This window comes from Epinephelus lanceolatus, chromosome 10 (genome assembly GCF_041903045.1).
Source record: "Epinephelus lanceolatus isolate andai-2023 chromosome 10, ASM4190304v1, whole genome shotgun sequence".
NCBI classification, from domain to species: Eukaryota; Metazoa; Chordata; class Actinopteri; order Perciformes; family Serranidae; genus Epinephelus; species Epinephelus lanceolatus.
Window position 1 is genome coordinate 33488297 of NC_135743.1, and position 27363 is coordinate 33515659.

General features: G+C 42.3%; 1 protein-coding gene across 1 annotated transcript; it reads left to right on the forward strand.

The window, feature by feature from the left end:
* Positions 1–1197: 1197 nt before the first annotated feature.
* Positions 1198–27363, forward strand: emc2 (ER membrane protein complex subunit 2). Its single transcript, XM_033640777.2, has 11 exons — positions 1198–1276; positions 2115–2228; positions 6412–6476; positions 7489–7574; positions 9290–9347; positions 14107–14192; positions 14436–14495; positions 17792–17873; positions 18130–18240; positions 19960–20064; positions 26741–27363. Exons 1-11 carry the CDS (start codon positions 1237–1239, stop codon positions 26825–26827), a joined length of 894 nt encoding a protein of 297 aa, XP_033496668.1. The 5' UTR covers positions 1198–1236; the 3' UTR covers positions 26828–27363.

Here is a 27363-nt window from a genome sequence, read left to right on the forward strand (position 1 = left end):
CACCCACTGCACGGTGTTTATTGCAGGTCACTGTTAGGGCCCTGGCCTTCAGTGGCACCTTGGCAGAAAGGGGAAAGCCCTCTACCCAAGGGACAGTGCATGATTGTTTTAATGTGGTTTCTTTGGTATTTTGCATTCCAGCAAAAACCCAACCACATATCAACTGACTGCCATGTGCAGACTTGAAAATTACAAGTGCACACAGATCGCCAAGGCAGAGCGTAACTTAAACTGTACACAGTGTTATTGTTTGTATCCCTGACAGAGATGATGACATTTCATCATCCCCTTGTGCACTTGCCCATTACTGATGATGCTAAGCTGTTTCAGTGTCCTTGAGAGGAAAAAAAATCTCCTTGTTGCCCTTTCACAATAGAACACCGACAAAGTATGCATAACAGTAGGCTGTGTGCAGCAAGCAGTGCTGGATATGACATCAGATCTCTGAAATGTCTCTGTAAGCAAGTTTGTGCTGAGTCCACATCAACAAGTGTGTAATGTGGTAAGAGAGAAGTGTGTAAGCAAGCATACACTGTGAGGGGATGAGATTCACAGAGGCTCCTGAGGGAAATCAGGATAAAATGGTAGATGTGCTTGGAAAGCACATTTCATATTTTTGGACGAAACTGATAGATTCTAGGCTCAGCCGACTGTCCTACCCAATACTTAGCAGGGGAGTTATATAAAAATGGAAATGGAGCATGTGAACGACATCATCTGGATTGTAAAAGTCTGCTGTTGCCTGCTAACCAACATGCTGCATGTTGCTGACTGCTTAACAGTGAAAGTGTGGGTTTTACAGTCCACTGAAATTTCATATACCCTGTGCCTAAGCCTGAACATGTGCACCTGAATGAAAGTCAAGGGAAAACACTGAGTTATTCTGTTGATTTGAATATGTAAAAAAACAAAATAAAACATAACAAAACAAAGGAAAAAAACAAGACACTGTCAGCAAAATAGTAATGAGAATCATTACTGTAATAATAATAATAATAATTATTATTATTATTATATTACATAAAATAAGAGGAATGTTTTTTGTTTTATTTTATTTATTATTTGTAATTTTAAAAAATAACTTTCCCAGTCTTATCTTATTTTGTTTCATTTCATTTCATCTCACCTCAATTCATATTTTATTTTATTTTATTTTATTTTATTATCAACGTCAGGTACGCCCACAGCTGACAAGCCCGTGACGTAGGCACGGCGTCTGTTGTCAAAAAAGAAAAGATGGCGTCGGTGGCAGAAATGTACGATGTTGGCTGGGAAGGTAAGACAACGGATAAAATGGGTTCTCTTTCAGTGTCATTTGGACATGTTTGTGTATTTTTAAAGCATTCAGTGTTTTCTTGGAATTTTTAATATACAGCAGCATGAGGGAGAGTTGTCACAGTCCCAGAATGAAAATATGAGCTAACAAGTCGGCGTGTGGAGGGGTTAGCTAATGCTAGTTACCATGGTCAGCTAATTTATCGGTTTAATCCGTACAGTAGACCCACACAGTACATCCGTACCAGCTCAATAGCAGTCATTCGTAGTGTAGCTGTTGACGGTGCTAAAGTAGCAGTTAACGTGAAGCAGTAAACGGTGTCTGTCTGTTTTCAGATAACCACATAACGTCTGTAGCGTGCTAGCTAGCCATAGCTAGACTGCCATGGCTTCGGCTAACGTCAGCGTACGTTGCAACACATCTCTTGTTCTGCAAAAACACATATAGCATAGTAATAACAGTGCAGTTGTAATGTTTATGCCATTTTGTCCACTCGCGAGTGCATCACTAGCACATACATAACCGCTGTGGTTCCGTTCCCTTTGATAAAAACAATATTTAGATGTATTGATTTTACTGTGTATTGCGGGGTGTCTGAATGGCCCCGATAATGTTAACTTATGTCTTATAATCCACATCAGTTCAGATGACGGATGGACAAGGAAAAACGTTACTGCACATTACAGTGAAGCTTTATATGTATGCGTTTTCACACTCTCATCCCAAATCAGATAATGCACAGTCTCAGAGTTAAAGGACCAGGCTTGATACATCGTGTCGTTAAGTGTTGTTGTTACAAATTGTAACTGTCTTCTTGTTCAAACAACTTTTTCCACAGAGATGAGAGACAAGCTGCGTAAATGGAGAGAAGATAACTGCAGAAACAGTGAACAGATTGTGGATGTTGGTGAAGAGCTGATCAGTGACCATTCATCTAAACTGGGAGACGACAGTAAGTGTGTCAGAACTACAGAAATCGGTGCATACTTAACGTCATTCCAGTGATTTATTTTTTAGCAAGCACACACACTCATGATTTGGCCAACACAGATTGTGACTGTGAGATTCATCGTTATTTTCAGATGGACCATTAGACATGAAATTAGACAAGTTGAGAATGTCCCTTTTATACACCAGTCTTTAATTCATTTTTAACATTAAACAGGTTATTATAAGCACACTGAATTAGAGAAAACATGGTTTTGATAAATTGATAACACAACAGACAGCTTGTCATCATTTCCTTGTGGCAGGCAGCACTCATCATATTATAGATGCAAGAGATGAGACTAGCCAGCAGGTCTGTTCAAAGTTCAAAAACATTTTTTTGAATGAGGATCTTCTGCCTTGTGGTATCAAAAACCACTGAATGTCCCTCTGTAAAAACAGTCAGGCTAATGTTATTGACTGTGGGTTCATCTGTGCAACTTTGTGAGATATGATTGATCTAAGTGGGTGATTTCCTGCTAGCTAGATTTTTTTCCTCTTCTCTCTCTTGCGGTATATATTTTTCTTTTGGATATATTTCTAAACAGGATCTTAGGTTTCCTGTGATGTGGAAAATACAAATAGACACAGTTGTGGCTGAAAAGTCAAGTCAAGAAATACAAGATCGCCTCCATTAAACAGATATTTAGGAGGTCTGATGGGGGAAAGTTAAAATACTTAACTTGGAAGAGTATGAATAGAAGCAGGTGACTTAAGCCCTATTCGCACGGGACTAGTATTACCTGGGAATTGCTGGTAAATTGTAATTATTCCTGAGGTTGTCTGTGATCTTTATCCCATCCGTAGCTGACATGTCTGTAATTTGTCAAGTAAAAATTCTGCAAATTACCTTCTATATTTCACCAAGTACAGAGGTCATGTAATAATATTAGTTCCGTGGGAATCGGCATCTTGGTGATTTGGTTTGTTTCCAATGTTTCTGTTTTTTTCCGCGCCTTGTTTCTGCCTCTTTCCCAGTGGAGAAATCCAGAGGCTGAGTTGGCAATTATAAATGAAAGTTTTGATAGTGTTGTAGGTTTAGAGAGCGTATCCCGCTACACAGCATGGAGACCTGTTTACAGAAAAAGCAAGCTTAAATCCATCAGAAGAAAGAAATCTTGAAAGATGAGATGTGGCAGATTGGCAGATTGGTTCAGAGGGGTAAAAGGAGGTTAACACTGTTTATCTTAAGTAGTAGTGCTGTGTAGTGTTTCTGTGTTGGGTAGAATGGACTGCGCATCATATCCGAGGGAAGATGTCAGTGTGTTCCTGTTGGGTCCCAAGGTACTACTTGTCCTGTACGAAGAGGGCTTTAGATGATGAGTAGGCAACTTCACGAAAAATAAACTATTCGATAAACTGTAAAATCAGAAAATAACTTTGAAAATTGATTATATTCCATATTGAAAGCAGGGGTACAGTTAACTACACAGTAATTGTAAAGGTAGAGTAGGGATAGTCCGCTGCCTGGTAATGCACTGAGTACAATATGCTGTTGATTTTGTGAGACTGTATTTTTGAAGCAGCGGGGAGTTTTACTTGCATAAACATATCAAAGGTCATGGTCTCCCTTACAACAGCACTGTCCTGCTGCATTTCCCCATAAAACTCTCCCATTTTTCCTAGTCATTATGATTCATACAGTCCTCAAAAGAAGCGGATAAACACTTAACATGCCATGGTTTTATTGAAACCAGCTCTTAAATTGGCTGTGAAATGAGATGGCAATTATCAAAACAAGAGCTGGAATCATTAAAGTCAAGAAAAACTCGAGGCATTTGTTTGTTTTGGCATGACCTGCCAGTTTTAGGGTGGAGTTGGATTTTATTATTCTTTTCAATTAACAGGGGGTGTTCGTTTGGCCAAGCATGTCCAGTTTGCTTGTCAGAGCTGTCTGTATAACATGTTGTATTAATTCTATTAATTGGCTTCCGCAGCCAGGCTATTAGTCAGTATGTTATAATGATACAGTTGACTGAATGAAAAAACATTTCAATAAACTTTTCATTTTTTTTATAGCTAACCACCAAGTGAAACATGTTAGAGGGAATGGTTGTGCTTGTTAATGATGGTGCACAACTTGCCATGCTCTACAAGTATATAAATACAACAGTGCTGACGTGTTCAGACTTGCTTGAGATTTGTTTTCTCTATCTAAAGAAACATGTGCTTGACAATACTCAACCATAAGGTCTCTACACAAAGGGAATTTCAATAAGCATCATGGAGGAGAAAGCAGACAAAGCAGACATGTGTAATAACCACTCTTTAAAATCAGGTGCAAATCAATATCGCAGTACTGTGTCACAGTAACAACATACTGTGTTCATCTAACCCATTATATTAAAAGACAAGCTGTGGAGATGTGCAAAAGTCTATAATTTAACTGACTATTGTTAGAGCCTTCGGTAGGATTCAAGGAATTCAAAATGTAATCACCCACCAAAAATAAAATTTACTACAAGCTTGTTTCCACCTGGTATTATTATGTGTCTAGGGTGATCTGATCTCAAGTGGACAATTCTACATCTGTGTGTTTTCACCTAATTTCTGAATGCCTCTCAATATGCATCTTGAGTGAACACTTCTTATCGGATCTCAGTGACAGGGCTATCTGTTAGCATCACAGGAGCTAACGTTACCTACCAGTCATTAGCGGATTTAATGTCAGAGTCAAGCCATTTCGGTGTTGGTGTGTGTTTGTTGGCACTGTTTAACTGCTGCTGCTGTGTTAGCTTGTGCTAACCAGCCAGGCGTTTAATTAAACATTTGCTGGGAGGAGAATGGCTCTGGAGACTGTCCATCAGCTCTGCATCTATGTAACTGGACCAACAGAAACTATTTGGTGGAGTGTCAGATAAATGAGGATGCAGCTGAGTAGGCGGGCATTCAGTGTGGCGTAGGACGTATTCATGTCCACTCTGCTGAAAGAATGTGGACATATGTGGCCCAGACCACGTCCACAAGTGGTATGCCCGATCACATCTCAAGACCCAGTGAGGAAGCATTTGGTGCATTCACACCTGTACTTAAAGCTGTCCACTTGTGATCCAATCACCCAGGATGCAAGTTCATACTGGCTGTAAAAGAGACCTTTTATGTTAACATTCATTAATGATTCTATTCGCGTTGAAAAGGGTCATGATATTCAGAACCTTTATGTAAACATGTCGCTAATGCTTTAACATCACTCACTTATCAAATAAATGTTATATTGTGTGTGTGTTAAAACTGATATTCACACTTTTATTTGTAGTGAAAACAGACACATGTTGTTAACCCAAACGGATTTAGCTGTTAAAACTTGTTCTGGCATGTGAGCTGCAGTAGCTTTTAACACAGTCACAGTACCCAGAGTGAGGGAAGAAAAACAGCATGGCATTCACAGAAATGTTAGTTCAGCTACTTTGGTTTCAAAACGCATCAGCTGTGTTTTTTAACAATGTTTTCTTTTTAATAAAAAGCAGCTTTGCTGTCATTTACTGCCGAACTTGCCACCTTATCCTTTTTTTCCTCTGATGGTCACCTTCTTCATATCTCTGTAATGCTAGTAGAAAGTGTGGAGAAGACATCTAATAATGAGGGACATGAATTACGAGTGGGGATGTAGGGTCATGTTCAGATTCAGCTTCAGTCTGAAATTGAGAAGTGATTATAACAAACATAAAAACGTATTTTCCTTGATAATGTTACACTTCATTTCCTCAAATGTAACATTATTACTGAAATTGAATTTGTAATTTACTACCAGCTCACTGTGGGGAAATGAATAACATGACCGTAAAGCCTTACACGAGGGCGTTTACTTGAAATGGTCCTGCATTTATGATTGTAGTTCTGTCCAAGTTTTAAATTAATGTATGGCTTTTGAACACTATCTTTAATGTATCCCATACAGAAAATAGTAAATGTAGCAGAACATATTAAATGGAACAGGAAAGTTCTTTGAATGAACTCTTAAGCTGTTGGTTCACATCATGGAAGCTTGTTTGTGTGAGCAGAAAACATGATGTGCAGCTGTTGGGGACACACTCGTAAGTTGGGACGTCAAGTGTACAGTTCAATATATCATTTTTTCATGTTACACCAGGCAGTGGAATGGAAAGGGCGTTAACACAGTCTTCTTTGTCTGTGTCTCTTCTGCCCAGTATGGATTATTTATGAGCAGGTGATGATTGCAGCGCTGGACTGCAGTCGGGATGACTTGGCTCTGGTAAGTTTTTACCGCTCTTCCTCACACGCCCTAGAGCTTCAAAAGCCATCGTTCACTCTCTCACAGCCATTCCTACTTTGCAGCACCCCCCTCTGCCAAATGTGAAAATCTGATTTTTATTTGGCCAAATAGTATTACTCTGTCTGTACTTTGGAAAAACAATTTGCTGAGAGTTGGAATTAGAGGGTGTAGCAAATGAGAGGAGAAGCATGCTTCAAGTGTTAGCTGAACTTGGCCATCATTTATGGAGTTCAACTGCTTTTTCCCCTCAGGATTTATTTGCCACCCTAAAGCTTAATGTGATGTTTCTGACTGCTTGTTTTGAAATATTCATAGCTCTAAAAAATGGTCAAATCTGCATGGGATTAAAAAAAAGTCAAGAGATCATGATTACTGAAATGGTTAGTCTCCAATCAGTAGGGATGCAACGACTCCCTTGGCGAAAAAGAATGACTCATTAAGTACAGAAAAGTCAGAACTCAATCATTGGAATTAGTTGTCTGTTGGCTATCCTCTGAGCCCCGCTGCCAGACTTAAAAAAAAAAAAAAAAAGCAGAAGGACCAGCCTTCAGCTGATGGATAGCGCAAACAATTCAGATCCCACTGCAGACTTTTTTCATCTCATTGAGGATAACACTGAATGTGATTATAAGCATTCCTCAGCTCCTTCACTACTGTGCGATCAAACAAGTTCAAGCTGTGTGTAGAGGAGGAAGTGGCAGAGAGCATCCTCGCTCCCCTTTTTATAGTAGCAAGCACAGTCGCCTAAATGGTTAACACACAGTAGTAACAGTCGATCTCACATCTAAGGCTGTGAAATTGGCCTTTTGACTTTGTTTTTAAGTCAGTGTATTAAGTTTGTTAAGCTGAAACATAGGCAAAAAAATCTGACATTTTCAAGACAGGTGGTTTGTATCTGTAGAGGTATGTGTGTGTGAGAGCAAGAGTGTAAAATAAACTTTAGTTACAGCCAGCTATAATTGGTCTCTCTCCTCTGCCCACATCCTTGCAGACCTGTCTACAGGAACTGAGGAAGCAGTTTCCAGATAGCCACAGAGTGAAGCGATTATCGGGCATGAGGCTGGAAGCTTTGGAAAGGTAAGCATTGGGTACCAAAAGCTCCAGAGGCATAGGAGGCAAAAAAAAAAGCTCAGCCTCACTGTTATGTGTGGTACTTTGGGAGGCTTGGGGGCGAGAAACTCTTAGCAGATCCTAAGTGGTACAATAGTCTTGGTGTGTGTAAGTGCAGTATGTGTGTGGGGTAGGTTGTATTTATGTTGGATCACCCAGCATTCCTTTGGAGACGAGGGGAACAGAGAGAGGAAAGGTTCAGCACTGGGTAGTCCTGTGGCCCTTTTAGCCTGAGTTAGGGATTCCCGGGAAGGAAGTGGTCGGATCCCACTGTTATTCTGGGGGTCCCTCAATCTTCTCTGGTTTCTATTCCTCCGTTGTTTCCTTATTTTGTTACTTTCTCTATTTTTCTCTCTCATTGGCCTCCCTATTTCCATGCTTCCTTTCTTGTCCTTTTTTTATCTCTGTATTGCAAGTATGACTTGGCCCTGTTAAGACTGATATGTCACCACAATCTCAAGTTTGCCCCCTCCCCTCCCTGCAAAGAGGTGTTTTATTTGTGAATTTGCAGTTTATAAAAAAGTAAGCAGAATGGAGAGCATGAGCAAGTAAGATAAACGGGGTATTTTAGTCTGTACTGAGCTAAAGTAAGGGTAATTCAGTCTGTTTACTCACGTTCCCCACCCGGATCACCCTTTCTGGTTTATCGGTTATGTCAGAGTTTATGTGATAATTGAGAATGATTGCTTCAGCACTGTCAGATTAAATAAACGGCACACTGGGATCTAATTGGCAGCAGACAGAGCTACACTTGAATGACGCAGCTTCAAACAGCAAGGCCCTTCCCCTCCACACACGGTTCCTAAATAAATAAAGCAAATCAAAGTGGCTCGTGAGTGGTCGCCTGGTGCCATCTGAAATCTCCCAAAGTGTGGCTGAGTAATAAAGTGAATGTGAGGGAAGCAGCAGCGCTGGAAGTGGGGCTTCTCAGTGCTAATGGGAACCAGAGTTGCTTCTGTCTGTTGCAGGCTGTGGGGCGGGACAGTTTCTGATCACTGAACCCTGCCTTTAGCTGGTGAAACGTCAGCGTTGCAGATTGCCCCTAATAGAAAAAAAAGTTGCAGAAATCATCCTTGAGCGCCTGATTTGACATGACAAGTGAAGTGCACTTACCTCCTATTCCCAGATTTCTTTACCGTATGATTTGATATTTACAGCTCATAAATTTCCCCTTTAAACAGAATCATGTGGGCTCAGTCCAGCAGCTGTGTTGGATATTGTTGCTTATCAGGTTCACGTGTGTGTATTGTGGTTTTATGTATAGGCAAAGAGACGGACAACTGAACCAACAACTTAGCTGTGGATCTGGACAGATGTAAAAGCAGCAATTTGATTTTGTTTAAAGGTGAATCAAACTGGATACAATCAAATGAAAATACAATCTTCAGAACAGCACTTTGTTTGTATTGATTTCATGACTCATTGTGAAGTGATATAAGTGTCTCACAGTGTGGGCTGTGTGACCAGCAACCTAAACTTAAACGAGTGTTTATTTCTTCCTTTAGATCACCACTGATTTCTGTACAGCCTCACTGTAATCATAGGAACCTGCCATGCTGTATACAGAAACTTGATTACCTTGAACTGTGTTTGATTTCCCCACCACCTAATTTTACCCGACTGGGGACTGGGATTGTTTAAAAAAACAAATTTGTGTTCTCTCTCTCTTTCTCTCTCTCTAGGTATGACGAGGCCAACAAGCACTATGATGCCATTCTCCAAGATGACCCCACCAATACGGTAAGACTGAGAAGTCGGGAAAGAAAGGGAAAAATCCCTCAGCTTAGCATTCTACTTTGCTTCACTTTGTGGTCTCAGCTTTTTGGAGGGCTTTAAATCTGCCGAGGCACTTTGGTGTTAGCAGTGTGAGTTTGTTAAGTCAAACTCCCCTTGGCCTCTCTGACCTTAACCACAGTGCTCATCAGCCTTTCACCCACACAACTGAAAAGTGTTTAAAGGAGGGGGGGGGGGTTCATGTTCTTAGTCAGTGGCAGACATGTTTGGTGGAAGTAAAGCATAAATAAAGGTCTGGCCTTTGAAGATGGTGATTTACTGGACCTTTCAGACCCCTATACAGAGTGAACAGGGCTGAGCTTCTGTCTCACCTTCTCCACTGCTGTCTCCTGGCTTCAGGTGCGAAGTCTGTAGTGTCCCATGCTGTTAAAACAGACAAGCCCTGACTCTTACTTTTCAGAAGCTCTCTCCTTGCTATCTTCTCTTAATTTACAATTCATCTGTGTGAAATGACTTGCAGAAGCATGTCTAGCTTGTGTTCTGCCAATCCCACACCACCAACCCAAAACATAATGTACCTGCTGTTAATTGTTTCCATAAGGACATGTGGCCATGCGAGAAAATAAATCTTTTAAAGGGTTTTCAGAAGAAACCATGACCTTATTTATTTTGGCTAGACCCCTCACCCCTCACCCCAAAGATGTTCGACAAGTTTCCTGTGCCATACTGACATATGGATTCTCTTTACATGTATTACATAAACATTTTCTCCTAGCTGGCAGAGTGGAGACACAGCATAGACATTTGTGCTTTGGATACTCTGCAAAGATCCTTCACATAGTCAGTTGTCTGCCTTCAACAAATATAAGGTTTAAAAAAAACAACCTAATAAGCCTTACCTTGCTCTGATACACCCTACCGTATGTGCTCTCACTGTGGCCTAGAGGAATAGCTCCCTCATCTTTATCTAGCCATAGCTGCTACCTCCCACCATGTCTCACTCCCACCTTCACTTAGTCAAGACCATCTCTGTTTATTTTCTGCTTTTGTTGCTGTTGGAAGTTTGAGAGTCAGATTGGCAAGTCAGCCTTTAAAACAACTGTTTTCATAGGCTGCTCTCCTCAGTTATATTTCAATTTAAAAAGCGGTCAGGTCACGGAATATACTTCTTTTTAAGGCAAGGGATTGCCTGAATGTCACAACAAAAGTGGCATGGGTTGTGAAAGAGCATTTGTGCTCAAAATATATCTTGTTGGGTAGGGCTGAAGTACGATTATAATTAGTTTTCTGTTCTGTTTGTTAGCATCCAGTGAGTATATGAACTATCAAAAATGATGCTGCCTAAAACAATGCCACAGAATGAACAGCTGGAAGATTGCCGACTGACTTAATTATAATTTCTCAGTCATGGCTTATGCATCTCTGGTGACACAAATAATGAACGAAAACATTTGTATGATAGTCTTCTTTCCTAATTCCTGCTGAAGTCTCGATCCATGCCATGTCTGACAAGGAAATAACGCTGGGATGGTTGCAGCAAATTCTTTGAAAAGGTTTTGTCCCACTCATGCTGTCTAGCATGAGATTGAGGTAAAAGCCACAAATCACATTATTTTCTTGTAACTCTGTCATTTTCATATACAAAAGGGGTGTTGCTCCAGCAAATTTAGGTTCAAGTAATTGGTATAATCTGCAACAAATTGCTTTGCATTTAACCACTGTTTTGACAATGGGAGTTGTAATTTCAGTGAATCCCAGGGCACCTCCCCGACATGGCACAGATCCTCTTGGGATTCCAGGGACATCCACGGAAAGGGAATGGTCGGTTTCCTGGTCTTTGCATGCTGGATACTGCCACCCAAGCGAGCGTAGGCTGTCAGTCAAACCTGGGGCCGGGAATGGAACAAAACAGACAAATAGCTCTTCTGTCCATGGGATGTTAACCTTAAACCTTTTTCCCACAATCCTTGTCCTGAATGACTTGGGCGTAGAGGCAGAGGGTGAAGCGATGATATGATGGCATAGTTTAGGTCACCTGTCTTGAAGTGAGGGCTATCTCCTCCCTACATGTTCCCCAACATGCTCTTAAGAATCGGGCAGGGGACGGGTCTGAGAAATGGCGGAAAATTGGCGACCACAAGGAAGACTTGCGAGGCATCCCAGCATGCGAAGCAGAGATTGGAAACTGAGCTGTTGTAATTACAGGCTGTGGAATAGATGTGGTACCCATTAACCAAAATTGTTGAATCAACAAAAATTGCTCAAGGTTTTTTTGCCATGGCGGCGTCCAAAAAATGTTTCAAACTCTTAGCCCTTCCATTGCTTGCTATGTTCCAATACCTACAGCAATGATCTGGCAAAATTCTTGTCTGCGTGCGTAAATGCATTTTTTTCCACCTTTTTATTTCTTCATGTGAGTATTTAAGATGATGCAGTATCCACAACATTTGCATACAAGGACACACCAATTTATTATTTTTTAATATTGAGTTGACTCAGTGATTGCATTAATATTGAATTCCAATGCTCTCGTTTCACCCTAATTGTTCAATATAAAAAGATATTATTTCTTAAACAAGCCACTGAGGTCACATAGACGACTTCTGAGGTTGACCCGCAATCATATGCAATTACAGATTCATTGTAGGACGAGATTATATTTGTTTGGGTTAAGTCATGTGAAAGTGAAAGCCCCAATCCAGATTTTTGTTGACCACATAAATGTGAAGTATATCCACAAAATAATGGTTAAAAAATATGAAATAATGAGTTTGACATAACAGCTTAATAAAATAAAACACTTTCATAACTTATCATTATTGAAAAAACACACCTTCATTGCTCCTTTCTACAGATGTAAATAAACCATTAACAGTATCATAAAATATTAATATTTGTACGGATTCACTCCCTTCCTTTCCCTCTTTTCCTTCATCTAATTTTACATATATACAGTGCTGCTAGGTGTGCCACGCTTGCTGTGATGTTTCTTATTATAAAGGAAGGTTGCGGTAGGTCGTAGCAAAGAGCCAGGGGTGATGTAAATAATCCAGTCCTCACTCCTAAGGTCTCCTCAGAGCGCTAATTAAAAAAGAATCATGACAACAGAGGGATCAGACCCACTGCCAGGTTTTTCTGGATCATTAGTTAGAGAAAGGAGGAGAGAGAGGAGTGGTTTGGAATTGCTTCTCGTTTAATAAAGTGCCGTGTGACTCTCTGGGCTACCAACTTCCATATGTTCCTTTGAGCCCCAAGTGGTTCTTTATCTGGGAAAGAAAAAAAAAAAAAAAGCTGGGAGAGAAGAGAGGTGGGCGTGGTGATGGCGGGAACGCACAAGTGCAAAAATCCACATTCAACATGGCTGTAGTGTTTGTTTAATTTTTTTGCTGTTTCCCTCTTCGGTATTGGATGAGGAAAGATTCCACATGCTTGTAATTTAGTCTGAAGTGAGTATAAATTCCTGAATCTCACATAGCATCATGTTCTGGTGAAATACACTGGATGTAAAATGGTGTGATCTTTATTATATAATCAAAGGACATAAAAGAGGAAATAATGGGTTGACCTTTGACTGTTCCCTGTTGCTTGATAACTTCATAACATTTTAATCATTTTCTCTTAATATACCATCAGACCACCCCGATGTTAAAAATACACACTTTTACAGATGTGAACACTGTGTTTGGGAACAAGATACATTGTGGTGTAGGTAAAAGTCTTTCCTTTTGATATTAGTATCCTACTTTGCTTTATCAAGATATTGTCTTGTTGCCTTTGTGCTTTTATTTTTTTCTCTGAGAGGCTAAAATATTGCTTGTCAGTTGAGGCTGCAGCGTCTCTGCAGGTCCCTGTCCCAGCTTGATGGATAAGTGGATTTCTTGTGATGGCAGTGTCAGAAGGGGCCCAAATTTACAGCACCCTAGACATGACTCATGCACAGCCCTCAATGGCTTTGGTTAGGAGAGCAAGAGAGGAAGCCCTACTCAATCAAGTGCCAGTCCATAAATAAAATAGGCTGTGGCAGGGCAGTGTGCTTCTACTGGAGCGGCAGCCTCCTGTTAGGGTTTTCACTTACTACCGAAAGAAGGAGGAAGGGGGGTTTGGGGGAGTAAAACATTTGGAAAAGTCGCAGCGGCAGGAGTAATACTTTCTAATTCAGATTGATGAGAATCTAATCCACCTTAAGGTCACTTCAACATCAAAACGAAGCGGAAAGCAATTTTCAGCTGATGTAAGTTGGGCTGGTGCATCGCTACATGCGTGCCGTGCAGGCAGGAAGACAGGCGTTGGGGTTTGGGGGAGTGTGCCATTTTCCCCACTTGGTTAGGAGATGACTCACCGCTTTATCTCAGCCACTGAGCTCATTCCAACTCCTAAACACTGACTCATAATGTGTGTGTCCATCTCCTGTTGGACATGGCCACTAACTATCTCCAATTATGTCTTGATTGGCTTATATGCATTTAAATTCCCCAGCACTAGTATGAATAAACATGACAAGCTTAACTATAGTGTCAAAAGTGTCCTTGCCTTTTGTCCTTTTATTTTCACCACTGTTGTATTAATGCTCCAAAGCGCTGATTCATCTGATAGAAATGATTCTGCTCTCAGTGAATCTTGGAACAGGATTGAGGTTCCCCAGAAAACTGGCTAATGTACACACTTAAACTCACAACTCTTACACTCACTCATCCTCTCCCTAACCCCCTTCAGACAAACACTCGAGGACCTGAGCTCCTAATCCTGTTTACTCTCTGCTCTACAGGCAGCAAGGAAGCGCAAGATCTCCATACTGAAGGCCCAGGGGAAGAGCGCTGAAGCTATCCGGGAGCTCAATGAGTATCTGGAGCAGTAAGTGTTTCTACAAGAGGGGAAGAGGGTCAGGCACCCCCTCCTCCCTTGGCTTTTTATTTTAATTAAAAACCGAGTTTGCTTTCAATTGAGCTGGCACAACTTGTGCTTGAAATGCCAGCAAACTCTTTTTCCTACCTTAATAGTTGGCTGTCATTATTTCAATAGATTAGATTATACTTAAATTTTTACTTTATATGTAACAAGTTTGAGGAAGAGAATTTATTGTCTTTGTGTTTACAGGTTTGTTGGGGACCAGGAAGCGTGGCATGAGTTGTCAGAGCTCTACATCAACGAACACGAGTAAATACATTTTTATCATTCTTTTTGGTTATGCTGTGACCCACCTTTGCAATTACAACCCCTTTAAGCCAATAGAAAATTCCAGCAAGACATTTTCAGCAGCTGCTTGATATCCAAAATATGCTCTCTCTTTCATGACAAGGATTATCAAATACATATGCTTGCACACTGACTTCAAAACCAAGACAAGGTAGAAATGATAAATATCTGATAAATATATCTGATAAAGAGACAGAAGCACCAGAAAGAGATGCAGGGAATACAGGAAATGAGCAATTTATTCACTCAGTTGTCTGCTTATTGTCTGTTTCAGCTCCTCCCACATTTTGTCCAAAAAAAAAAAAACAGTTTAAAAAGTTAAAAAAAAAAAAAAAAACACTTTTCCTCATATCAGTTAAAACATGACATGGCGTCATTATGTTAAACTTCAACACAACAACTGATATAATGTGAATTTGTTGGTCATAGTTGCAAAATTATAAAAAAAAACCCTCCTGCATAGCAAAATGTGTACATTCTGAAGATGATGTTTGAGGTGTATCTGCTGCGTGTTAAGTTGCTATTTAAGGGTGAACTCTTCCTTCAGTGGCAGATGTTTATCATCTAAAAAGTCCCTCAGAAACCCGTAATCTGTTTCCAGTAAGGCAGCCATGTGTTGGTGATGTATCTGTCAGTTAAACAGGGCTTCACATGAGACTGATGGCTTGATCTCCAGAGGGCCGTTGGATGGCCACAATGGAAGGCGGTGAGATGCCTAACTCAGCCAGGGGTCTGAATGGAGCCCTGTCAATGTTTGTCACATAAGAGTACTTTAATAGGATTTCATTCTTAAGCCCCCTCTCCTACATATGAGAGCAAAAAGACTCCATGGCCTCCCTCTGATATCTCAGTTGCCAAGGAGAGTTGCCAGACAGACAAGAGCATTGTAAGAAAAAAATTATTTTGTTTGTGTCACCTTTTATCCCTCCTTTATTGTCTGGCGCTCCGAAGTCAGTGAAGCAGTGTCTGTTGTCGAACTATGGTTTTATACGTGTATGTGTGTGTATGTGAGCACGCTGACTCTTTGGCTGCTTGGTTGCTCTGGTACGAGGGCAGGGGCAGCAGGAATGTGCAGCACGGTGAGAAGGCTACTTATTGGATATTTCATGCTTTTGTCTGGGAGGCTTTATTGCTGTAGTAGCCAGAGGAAATCCAGGGGTGAGCGGATTATCTCCCAGCTTATCCCAACACTTCTAATATCACACCATTCACTCCCACAGCCCCTTATCTACAGGCGTGTCAATTTCTTTTCTTTGTTTTCTTTATTTTGGGTTACAAACTCCCCGTTTCCCCTCCTCCTCTTCCGGATAGCCCGGCATTATCAGCACTCTTTTCCAGAGGGATGGAGGGGGGGGGGGGAGCAGAGAGAGAGAGCGCACTTGCTGTGAAATTCCCAGGAGAAGGTGGTGGCACTTTTCTCCCCCCCCCCCCCCAGCCAGAGAAAACAGAGGGTGATGGAGAAGTGAGGAAGAGAAATAAACTCTCCTCCCCTCACTGCACAACACCCTGGGAGCTAAAAATAAACAAAGCAGTGTGTCTCTGCACTGCCATTGTTGGGGTTGCAGCAGGCATCAGTGTTAACACATTAAAAACGTAATTAATAGCCTCTGGGTTGACACTGTTAAAACAATCCGTATTCCTGCAGTGTTTGGACAGCAGATTATTTTGTCCGTTTGTCTGCAAGTATTGCACGGTCGGAATCCGCTATTGGCTCTTACTTTGACCCAGCTTACGAGACTGACAAAATTGGACCGGTCATCCAGAATTACAGGATAAATAGTAATAATTTTTTCAAACATACTTTGCACAGTCTGAATCCATTTTTGTCTTATATGCAGTCAGAATGCGGTATTGAAATGGGGGAAAGCTGCTGCTGATGGTTTTACTAACCTCCAAAAGAAACAAATACGATTCTTACAGTCTCTCACATGATGGTGGCTACAACCTTACTCAAGCACTGTGGTGAAGAGCGAGCTTAGGAGCTGCCATAGAGAGCAGATCGGTGATGGTGGGGTTAGATGGCTTAGAGGAAGAGTAGAAGAGGTAAGGGTCTGGCTCTGGTACAAGATTCTGGTTGATGGCTGATGGAGCGGGCTCTGTTGCAAGCCACGGCCACTGCATGAGCACATCTGAAAGTCTTTATGGAGAGGAAGTGGTAATTGTAAGCAGCCCCCCAACCTTCCAAGCCCTCTGATCTCCCCCTCCTCCACTAAACCCCTTCCCCCTGTTTATTTCTTTCGTTCTCTGTCCCCACCTTCCTTTCCCTCCTATGCTGTTAATCTTTCAGCTAGTTACCATGGCGGACTTTAAATAGACTGAGAGGTTCTTCATGTTGTGGCAGGCAACATTTGGATCATATGGTTCCTGCAGAAAAACTTTGCATCTTAGCATTTCCCTTGTTTTTCACAAGCAGTGAAATGACTCCCTATCTATCCCATTGCAGAAGTCTGATAATGCAAGCAGTGGTCTTTGGTGTTTCTTTTAACTGATAAGGATCGTTCAAAAACACATAAAATCTTGAAAGCAAAATAAAAAAATGGCACGGCTTAAGAAGTTGAAGCTTGGCTACAAAGCATGGCCTTCAATGTGTTTGCATGTGTTGATAGACGGGCAGAGTAGTCCCATTTTCTGTTGGTAGATCTGCTTCTGCCTTGTGCTGTGTTCATTGGCTTGTGTTTTGTTAGGTGTACAAACGTTTTATGGCTTTGTGTTCAATGATATACTGTATCTCGGCTCGTCTTGGCCTGGGCCCGTGAAGGGGAAACTGTGTATTAGAAGTGGAGTGGCAGCAGATTAGTGTGAGGTCAACAGCTCAGCAGTCTGCTGCTGAGAAGTGATCTCATCTGAGTATAGGCACAGTGTGCCAGCTCTTACTGTAGTGCTGACCTCAGGAAGGTAGTTAACTACACATTAAAGGCTGAAAAAACACACAGACGGACAAGATTGATCCTCAGTGTCCCCAAAGGAGGGAGAATCACCACACTAGATAGGCTCTCACCTTTGCCAGCTGTCTGGACTGACTAACCTTTACTGTTAGTCTGTAAATAAACGTCATGTCATGTGGTGGATCTTTACAGATCTCCACAACATAGGCTTTAAGTCAATTGTGTGTAAACTGACCCCATGTAGTTTTCAGCTCATATTTATACCTGTAAATTTATTGGGCATGGATGTTGTGCTTCACAGTTGAGCAAGCAAAAGAATGACACATCCACAGCTGTATCAATCGGCTTACTGTTTCCTTGTCATTTCCACAGCTATGGAAAAGCCGCGTTTTGTCTGGAGGAGCTGATGATGACCAATCCTCACAATCACTTGTACTGTGAGCAGTACGCTGAGGTAGGTACCCGCCTGGACGTCCGTCATCAAGCACGGGGGCAAACTGTGGAATAAATGTTAGCTGCCTGTGAATGGTGCCTCTCTGTAAAAGCGAGAGACACCGACACACACTTAACGTCACTGGGAATATAGGCTCATGAAAGGAGATGTGTTTACACGGGGTTGTCATGTGTTGCTTATTCAGATGTCATGCTGTCATTGCTCGAGCTGCCCTTTAGCACAGCTTATTGGCCGTGTTTAATGCCTCCTCTCACAGGTGAAGTACACCCAGGGGGGGCTGGAAAACCTGGAGCTGTCCAGAAAGTATTTTGCTCAGGCGCTGAGGCTCAACAACCGAAACATGAGGGCATTGTTTGGTCTGTACATGGTGAGTACTGGCTTGCATGAAGAGAGAGTGGGAGAGAAACAGTGAGGGAGAGAAAGAAAAAAAAAACAAAAACAGTAGAGCCTTTTTTGTAACCCTGTGGTTTGTCAAGGTTGAGGCTGGCCACTGAGTGTGTCAAGCACAACTGTACTGTGCATGAGTGTGTATGTAAGTGTGTTTTTGGGGGGAGCAAAGAAGGGGCTCTCAGACAGGTCAGCTCACTGCTGACTCAGACGGTGAACTCCAGCATCGGAAAAGTCTGCCCCTCTGGAGCTCTTTATTTTAGTAATAATACCCCTTTGGTGAGACCTTTTTTATGTTTATGACTTAGATAAATAAAGTAGTCCCAGAGTAAAAAGGAGAAAAGTGCAAGAGAGAGCAGCACAACTGCTGCAAGCGTTTTGTCACTGGCAAATTATCCGACCAGGTGCCAGTTTGATTGTAGTCTCGGCCCAACAGTCCTTTCATCTACGTATTTGTTTAAACAGGATGTTGTCTGCTAGTGCCAATGCATCATATGTAAGTTGAGACTTGACATAAAAACACAAACGAAGTGGTGCAGGGAATAAAAGGTGGAGAGGGAAAGCAGGTCTAACACAGAGAGCCCCACTGTTTTCCTCTGTGCTGCACTGGGATTCTTAAGGTAGTCCAAACACCTCTAAAACCACTCCGAGGTGTAGGCAGAGTACAGGAGGCGCAGGGCAGGGTCAGAACCAAGGCGTTCATTTCTGTTAGCTCTCACGTTGGTCTGGAGAAAGAGCAGGCCCTGCACCGTTTCCTGACAAGTCATCCACTGACACTCGGGTCTTTAATGGATACTTCAGGTGGGAGTTTGTGTCTTCAGACTGTGTTGTGCAGATTGTCAGCAAGTCTCGGTGGTCGAGTTCTTGACAGGTGCAAGAAGTTCAGTGAAGGGACAGGAAACTTTCACCAACTCACACCATCTGAATGGTTCGACAGGAGACCTGGTAGCACTGACCACAGTTGGGTTGTGGGTTGGTTACTCACAACACTTGCTTGGGGATTCCCCACTATTACGGCGCACGCTGTTATTCGGGGGTAGCCTGTCTGGGTTGACATAATCTAAATTAAGGTTGCTCTTGACTAAAAAAGAAAAAGAAAATGCTTACTAAAAAATACAGAAGCCAAACCATTTTATAGAAAAAATAGGGCCAGGTTGATTAGTGTGTAGTTAAAGTTTCAGCGCACTGGCTTTGAAGTGCATGCAGGGTAAGCCCTCTGGGGTTTGCTGTGTGGAGATGATGGCAGGAACATGGGAAAGACATGGGATTTGTGGTTCGAAGGGGAGCTGTCGGGGCAGGCAGAGACCGTGATTCACACAGCGCTCCTCTCACTGTGCGCTGTACTTTTTTCTTTCTTTCTTTCTTTTTCTTTTTTTTTTTTGTGAAGACATACAAGGTCCTTTCATCACAGTGAATCGATGGTGTTGGAGAAATTAGGCCCCGTTAAGTGACAATTTACGTATGAAGCATTAAAACACTCACTTTTTCCTCCCCATAAATGATTTCTCCTGTGTCATCAGGCCAAGGTCTGTTTTTTCTCTTCATTCTGCCACAATGACTAGTAGAGTGGTAGATGGTAAGAGTGGTTGCACATTCATCTCAATTACGCTTTTATTGCTGTTTCACCAAGTTTTGATATAAGAACACCCCTTCCCCTGTTTTCTCCTTTGCTTCTTCCCGTTTGCTGTTTTTCCTCTAGTCTGCAAGTTACATCGCTGCCAGTCCAAAAGTCAGTGCCAAGGTGAAGAAGGACAATATGAAGTACGCCGCCTGGGCTGCCACTCAAATAAATAGAGCCTATAAGGTGAGTCACACAACAGTTGTCTTCAGGCTTTGTAATAGCTTCACTCTATATGTTATTCTAGCCTCCATATCTTTGGTGTCTCTCTCTTGAAAAACATCTTTCTACTTTTTCCCACATCCTACATTTATTCTGCCAGACACTCCAAACCACCAATCATTTTTCTTATGACTCTTCTGTTGTGTCTTAGCTTCCATGGGACATTTGCACACAATATCCAGACATCCAGAAATCCCCTCATTTGCATAGTATGTGAAAAGTATTCACCACCACCAAATGACCCCTGAATGCACAGCAGTCCTGAAGGATGCCTTTGACTTGCAGTGTTGCAATAACAACCCTAGTGTCTTTCAGTGTGTCTGGGTACATTTACTGTTAATGTGTTGATTTAAGGCCACAACGTCTGCTAAGACTTTATTCCACACCCCGGCCTCACAGATGAGCTTCTCTAAGAGCCGCAGGCTGATTCTCTGAGGACCACAATCACGCTAAACTGAAGCAGAGAGTTGTCTAGTTCAGTGGTTCTCAAACTAAGGTTCAATAAAGTGCTTTTGAACCGAGTCTAGGGGGTCCCCAGCAAACTCATGAGTCTAATTGTAGATTTCAGTGTTAGTTTTCAGTTGCAGTGCTTCTGAACATTTAATATTAAATCAGCTCATCTGGGGAGATATTTGAATTTGATACCCTAAAATGAAACCTGATTATTTGGACCTGATGAACCCATTTGTGTTCATTTGTGGATGTGTGAGGAAAAAATTGGGACCCTTGAGGTTATGACTCTGACCCATTACTACACAGACAGTAAGAAAGTGGACAAACAAGGGAGATAAAATTGTATTCGTATGCTCACATATGAGCATCTGCAGATGCACGCAAAGCAAGGAGGGGAAAAAGTGAGGGGCTTCTCAGATGGTATCACTATAAAAGGTTTATGCCGCTGTCATAGCAACCCAAGTATAAAAGCATATTCAAAAGAAATCTTATTTGCCATGCGGGCCATATGTGTTGCTTATTTGGGCGTCAACGGTTAAACATGTAATAAGCGGTTTCATGCTGAGGATGTGTGGGTCCTGTTGAGAGAGAGAGGCTCCCCACTGAGCCTCTAAAGACCTCGTCTCACCACATTCGGCTGTCCTTGCCTTATAGACACATTTCACAAGTTGAGCACTGAGACAAGTTTAAAGGCTCTATTGGAAAAAGTGTGCATGTGAGTAACGTCACAGCGGATGGCTGTTCTCTTTCGGACCTCCTGTAGAAGTGTCATGGAAGAGCTCTGAGCTTTTACTTGTTCCCTTAGGTTTGACTTATGGTGGAATGTCATAACTGAAGAGGTGCAGCTTGTTTTGTTTAGGTTACCGCTGTTTGCAGATATAGATCTCCTTGATAAATAGAAAAATGTAGAAGTGGTTTGGTCAACAAGATTAGTCAATCAAATGTCTCGACTGATGTCAAGTCCACACTGCTCGTCACTTTGATCATGATGCGCGCTGACCTCACCTCGCTGTCTTAGAAAGTCTTTGATCCCAGCAGGGGACAAAATGAATATCTCAAACTGCTAACATTTTATCATAAATCAGAGGCCCAGGAGAGGAAGAGGGACATGGTGTGAAAAAAGAGAATCATATTTAGAGGGAACTCTGCAGCGTCCAAGTATCTGAAGAACATCAGTGTAACATAAGAAGGCTCTGAGGTATCAGGCTTTGACAGCCACAAATCCTGATACCGTGTGTGAGTTAATCTTCTTTTCTGTCCACATATTACACCAATTAAGCAAAACTTTATATTTATAATTCAAACTGGTCATGAATCCATTATTGGCTGTTGCTGGGCTGTATATAAGTACATCAGATAAGCTTGGATACAGACCCATTAAAACATTACTTGGGGACTTCATCTGAAACTTGTTACAGGGTTTAGACAGTAGCATAACCAGAAGTGTAGCAAGTTTTTCTTGCTTAAATATTTTCTTCATTGCCAAGGAGGTGTGGCAGAGGGTTTACCCACAGACAGGGAACACACATCTGTTTTTGGTGATGTTGGCTTTAATAAATCAAATAGATATCTATTTGCAACCCAACACTGCCTTACATAAGATTATATACACTCCAGTAGATTGTTTGTACTAATGGCTTGATTGGCATAGATTTCTGATGTCACACTTTGCAATCATTTTAAGTAGAAACGATATATAAAAACATGAGATTTTGATGGAAAGATTTACCTATTTCTTATTTTACTAGTTCTGCACCAATTCTGTGTTCTCAGACACATTTATCCTTCACACCCCTAAATGGATTAACAAGACCGAAGTTATATTTCAATCATGGAGCTGATTCGGGCATCACTATGATGGGTAAGCCATGTTGTAGTAGCTTAGAGGAAGCAAGTTTCAGCTGAGTTGTTATGATGACAGACTGAATAATTTCAGCTACACTTAGAGGCCAGTGGACAAAGCTTAAGTGTAATAAAGTTTTGACTATATGCAGTTTAGACCCCCTGGTGACAATAATGAGGCACTTCAGTCAGTCCTCCAGCGTACATGATGTGAGCTTCATCCCACCCTTTGCCTCTGCCCTGGTTTACAGCCTTTTGTATTTATTTAAGTTGCCTAGTAATAGTGAGGTGGTACTGGGAATTTAACTCAGCTGAGAGTGTGTATGTACAGTATGTGTACGCAAGCCTGGCACCACACGTGTGCTTGTAGATGTTTTTTTGGTTGCTGTGTGAGACAAGTTAAATGACAAGGTGTAAGGTTGCCTCCCAACCTCCAGTTAAATGACTTCAGAGATCTTTAAAAGAAAACGGCGGTGCTGGGCCTCTGTCAGACAGCTGCAGGCTGCTGTGGTCTTGTGCTCGCTGATTGATGGCCCCTTTAAAGCGTTGCTTGTGTCAGTCGTCCACTTTTATTAGGCCTTGGTACCTGGTGATTGTCATACTTCAGTGTGAGAAAAAGGTGGGCAGGTGAGTGCAAGTGGGAGCAGACGTCAGCTAGAGGTCACGACGGACTGGGGCCCATTTAAAAAGCAATGTAATTACCTTGGTGGGGTCGGTTGACATGTAAAAGACCTGGAGATGTGTGGCTCATAGGTGCAGGGGGCTTCAAAGCAGCACTACATGGCCTGCTCTCCTGCCCTAACTCTCCAAACAGATTCTCTGATTAGCTCCTCTGTCACGGACCACAGGCTTCCACTGCGTCATGACTCTATTATCAGATGCTCTAAATAGATGTGGAGCTGTCTGGTCTGCTCCTACTGTTGTAGAACAGGGCAGGAGTTAATGTGGTGGTCTCACCTCAGGCTGAGGAGATAATTGACTACCGGGCCCGGGGTAATGGCGCATTAGGCAGCAAGGCAATGAAATGCACTGATCATTATAGCTACCCCACCACACAGACACACACCCTAAATGTAGAAGAATGAGTCACACTTGGAAATTACGCAGCAAATTGCACACCTTAGCCAGCTGCCCTAAGATGGAGTTTGGCAAACAAGGAAGGAAAAAACGTTAGCCATGGAAATACAGTATAGGCTAGGTTTAGGCTACAGTTAGGTCCTGTTTGTAGAAACCTGAACATGGCCAAAGGTTGAATGAATAAATGGCTCACACCATTAAAAGCATCGCTTGATGTTAAACATAGGGTTGAGTGTCGTCTGTTTTGCTGTGTTGTTCCATGAAAAGATAAAGTATAGAGAAGGGACTGTGTGGTTTTGGGAGACAGCCAAGATGGTCTTGGTGAGGGCACAAGAATTATATTCTTAAGCCAACAGTACGTGTCTAAAGTATTGAAATTATTATGTTTACAGTGAGTGTGTGCGCTTGTGCTTCTGTTTGACCAAGTGTGCACATGCTCTCAAGGGGCTCATCTCTCACCTTGAAGGACATGCAGGATACGCTCCCTTGTCCACAGGCAGCACTGAAACAGTATCCTCTGCCCGTGTTTCACTCAGGGTAATGGTGTTTTCGTAATGATTTAATTGAAAGGACTTCTTAGTGCTGTTGCCTCTTGCTTGTCCTTTGCTGTTTCACTGTATTGTAGTGATTGCTGAAATATCTGCAATGCTTCTACACAGCAACAGCTTTTTCCTCTAAATCGTATTTTATGATGATGACTAATGTGCTGCAAATTCTCTGGTGGATTTTACTCATGGGGTTAAATTGCGTGGGAGCTGTCTGGTGCGTAGGCTCAACTTGGGCAGTTCAACCAGGTTGGTAAAAATCCAAATTCCAATTGAACAGCAGGTTGGTGGCCAGCCTGTTGTGGCCCTTGGTATAACCTGTGTAAAGGCAGCAACAGAAAGTTTGCTGATCCAGTGGGGACTCAGGGTGGTCCGAGATCAGATCCTTGGGTTTGCACTGGCTGAATTCAAGTTGCCACAGCCGTGGTCTGTGGGCTGCCATTATTCTTGCGAAGTCAGGCCAAATTACACCGCTGCCAAACAGCACGCCTAAGAGTCACCGCTATTATTTTTCTACTATACTACACTGTACTGACGGTGGCAGTGTGTTTTCGGCTGGAGTCTTGTAGCTGTGGGGAGTGAGGTGGAAGGAACTGATTCTGTTCCCTTTATTTCTTGTTAAATGTTTGCAACTCCTTAATAAATTAAGATTGATTGTCGTCATGTACCTTCAGTCTTCCCCCATTCAAGTGGATGAATGACCCAACACAGTGGCTGGATATTGCAAATAGAAACATCTATATATATTTGATTGACTGCTGTATCGGTAGGGTAAGTGTTGTCTGTAAATGACCACCCTGTTATGTGATTTAAGCTGAGACTTAGAGATGATAGTTTGATGCTGCTATACTGTATGACTGTAACGTTACTGCAGCAGCCCTACGCCAGGGCCACACCGCCTGCGAAGCGCAGCGCACCGAAATTCTCGCGCGAGCCGGAGCACCTCCGTTCACATCAGACGTGCATTTCTCCGCGCCGGTCGACAAGCGATTCTGCTCCCAGCTGTTGTTTTTCCATCATGGGTAACTGCCCGGCTTGACACATTCGCTTGCGGCTCGCGCAGAAAATAGACCAGACACCGAAATGATCGCTGCAGGGCCGGCAGCGGAGCTGCGTGGTGTGGCCGGTGTGGATGACACAATTGGTTAACATGGGCGCCGAAAGGAAACTGGCTTTGCTTCGAGGTTATTCGCGGCGCTTCCACGGGCGGTGTGGCCCTGGCGTTAGCTATCCATCAGCACTAACTGTTAACAGCATCATTTGGCGATTTACTACACTGACAGTGAATATTCACGTATATTATTTGCCTCAGGTCTCGGTGTGAAAGCCTTGGTTACCCACTACAGAATAGCGTTTTGGCATTTCCTGTTTCTCTCTGTAGGTGACAGTGTGCTTCTTTCTCCCATAAGAGAACATCAGGTTGGCAATGACGCAATGCCAGGCTGGACTGATACTCGAGTCAAAGCCTGAGCTGCTACTTAGAAACAAATCTGAGATGAGTGTCTTGGGGTTTGTTGTTGGTTCAACGGACTACACAGCAACTCTTCAACTGAATAGGTTTCTTCAAAGTAGAATTGAAAGACATTTTTCAACTTCCTCCGTGTACACTGTTGCCGTCCATGCTCAATGCTGGATTGTGTCCCTCCCAAAGGGGGCGTAGTGAGAGCCTAATCTAGATGACATATTACAATTCTCATGTATACTTTTGTTTATGTCTTAATACCTGCGAAACTAATGACACTCCCATCACCCTCAGCTGTACTGCATCCTAACACGCTAAACAAAGGTGGCAAACATACCAGCTTAACGTCAGCATAGTAGCATTGTCATTGTTAGCTAATCTTAGCATTTAGCTCAAAACACCAGTGTGCCCTAGTACAGTCTCACACAGCCGCTAGCATGGTAGTAGATTCATTTTGCACATTAACAAAAAACTAAAAGTGTTCATGTAGCTTGATTTATGTCTCATTGTAGCTCAGAAGGTGTGTTTCAGAGCGTACTTTGAACTTCTTTTCTCAAAGATTTATGTCTGTCTATAAATGTGGGTGAAGTGAGGTTAATTAGACTGACCCCTTTATTATATATCTGGTCCCCTGCCCAAGGTTAAGGAAGTTGTCTTTCTCATTGATATTTTTTGAGGGGATGCCTCGTCTGTTGCAAGGCGTAATTGGGTAGAAAAAGTGTGTGCCTGTACGTTCACGCATGAGTAACCCTGGATGTGCTTGTGGATTATAATGTGCGGCACTTCCTGTGAAAGCCTGTGGACATGGCGCAGAAATTAGAGCGGAGTGTTATATACTCCTGTACTAGAGGCCATGGAAGTGGACTAATCATGTGAGCATCCTGTTTTGGAAATCTCACAGACACACACACACACACACACACACACAGAAAGAGCTAAAATGGCACTTGAGCAACAGTTGAGAAGCAACCTCCCGATTTAGAAGTATTATATTGCTTAACATGACCTGTCTACCGATGCTGGCCGCTGTAGTCTCTGTCTGATTGTTTTTGCTTTTAGCTTTACAGACTCTCGGAAGCAAGGTACAGGGTGGATGAGGTTATCATGGCCTCTGTGATGCTGCGTTCAAGTGTTTGGCTCTCCATTGCTTTAGTTGGCTAGAGAGACCTAATGAGCCGATGTTCTCTTTTCCCCTCCTCTTTTTCTCTCTCTGTCCTACTCTGTGTCTCCCTGCCTTTCCCCCTCCGTCTCTGACATGCAGCTGGCCGGTCGTGGATCCAAGGAGAACAAATGCTCCATGAAGGCGGTGGAGGAGATGCTGGAGTCCATGCAGATCACCATGTCCTAGATGCCCTCTGTGTGCGCCTTGCGTCTCCCCTCCTGTTCACACACAGCCACTTGGAGCAACATGGCAGCTCAAATTGCCTTGCAATGTGACCACAACCGGATCTTACACTGATTTTCTTTCTTAATAACCTCAAGTTTGGTTCTGTAATTGATTGAACTTGACATGGACAATGGAAGACATTTGTTTCTCTCAAGTGCAAAGATTTCCCCACCCATCTGGAACCTACAACAGCAAATTCCAAGTACTCCAACTTATTTAAACAAGTCCTACTTAGTATTAACTCAGCTGTGATTTCCCCATGACTGGATTATTTTATCCATCCCCATCCCATGCTGTCTTTTAGGTTCTCTAACTGATATTAGCACATCCACATCAAGGCTATAACTCTGTGACTTGGGAGGATAACAAGCTGTACAGTGAAATCTATTTATAAAGACTAAGTGGAGATCCCACCTGTCTGCACTGAGATCCTTTACTGTTTCCATACTACCTGTAAATGAAACGTCTTTATCTAATAAACTTGTTTTTTCTTTTGA

Coding starts and splice junctions, on each gene's coding strand:
- emc2 (XM_033640777.2), top strand. CDS start 1,237: ATGGCGTCGGTGGCAGAAATGTACGATGTTGGCTGGGAAG. Junction 6,477..7,488: donor GTCGGGATGACTTGGCTCTG/GTAAGTTTTTAC, acceptor ACATCCTTGCAG/ACCTGTCTACAGGAACTGAG. Junction 20,065..26,740: donor AAATAAATAGAGCCTATAAG/GTGAGTCACACA, acceptor TCTGACATGCAG/CTGGCCGGTCGTGGATCCAA.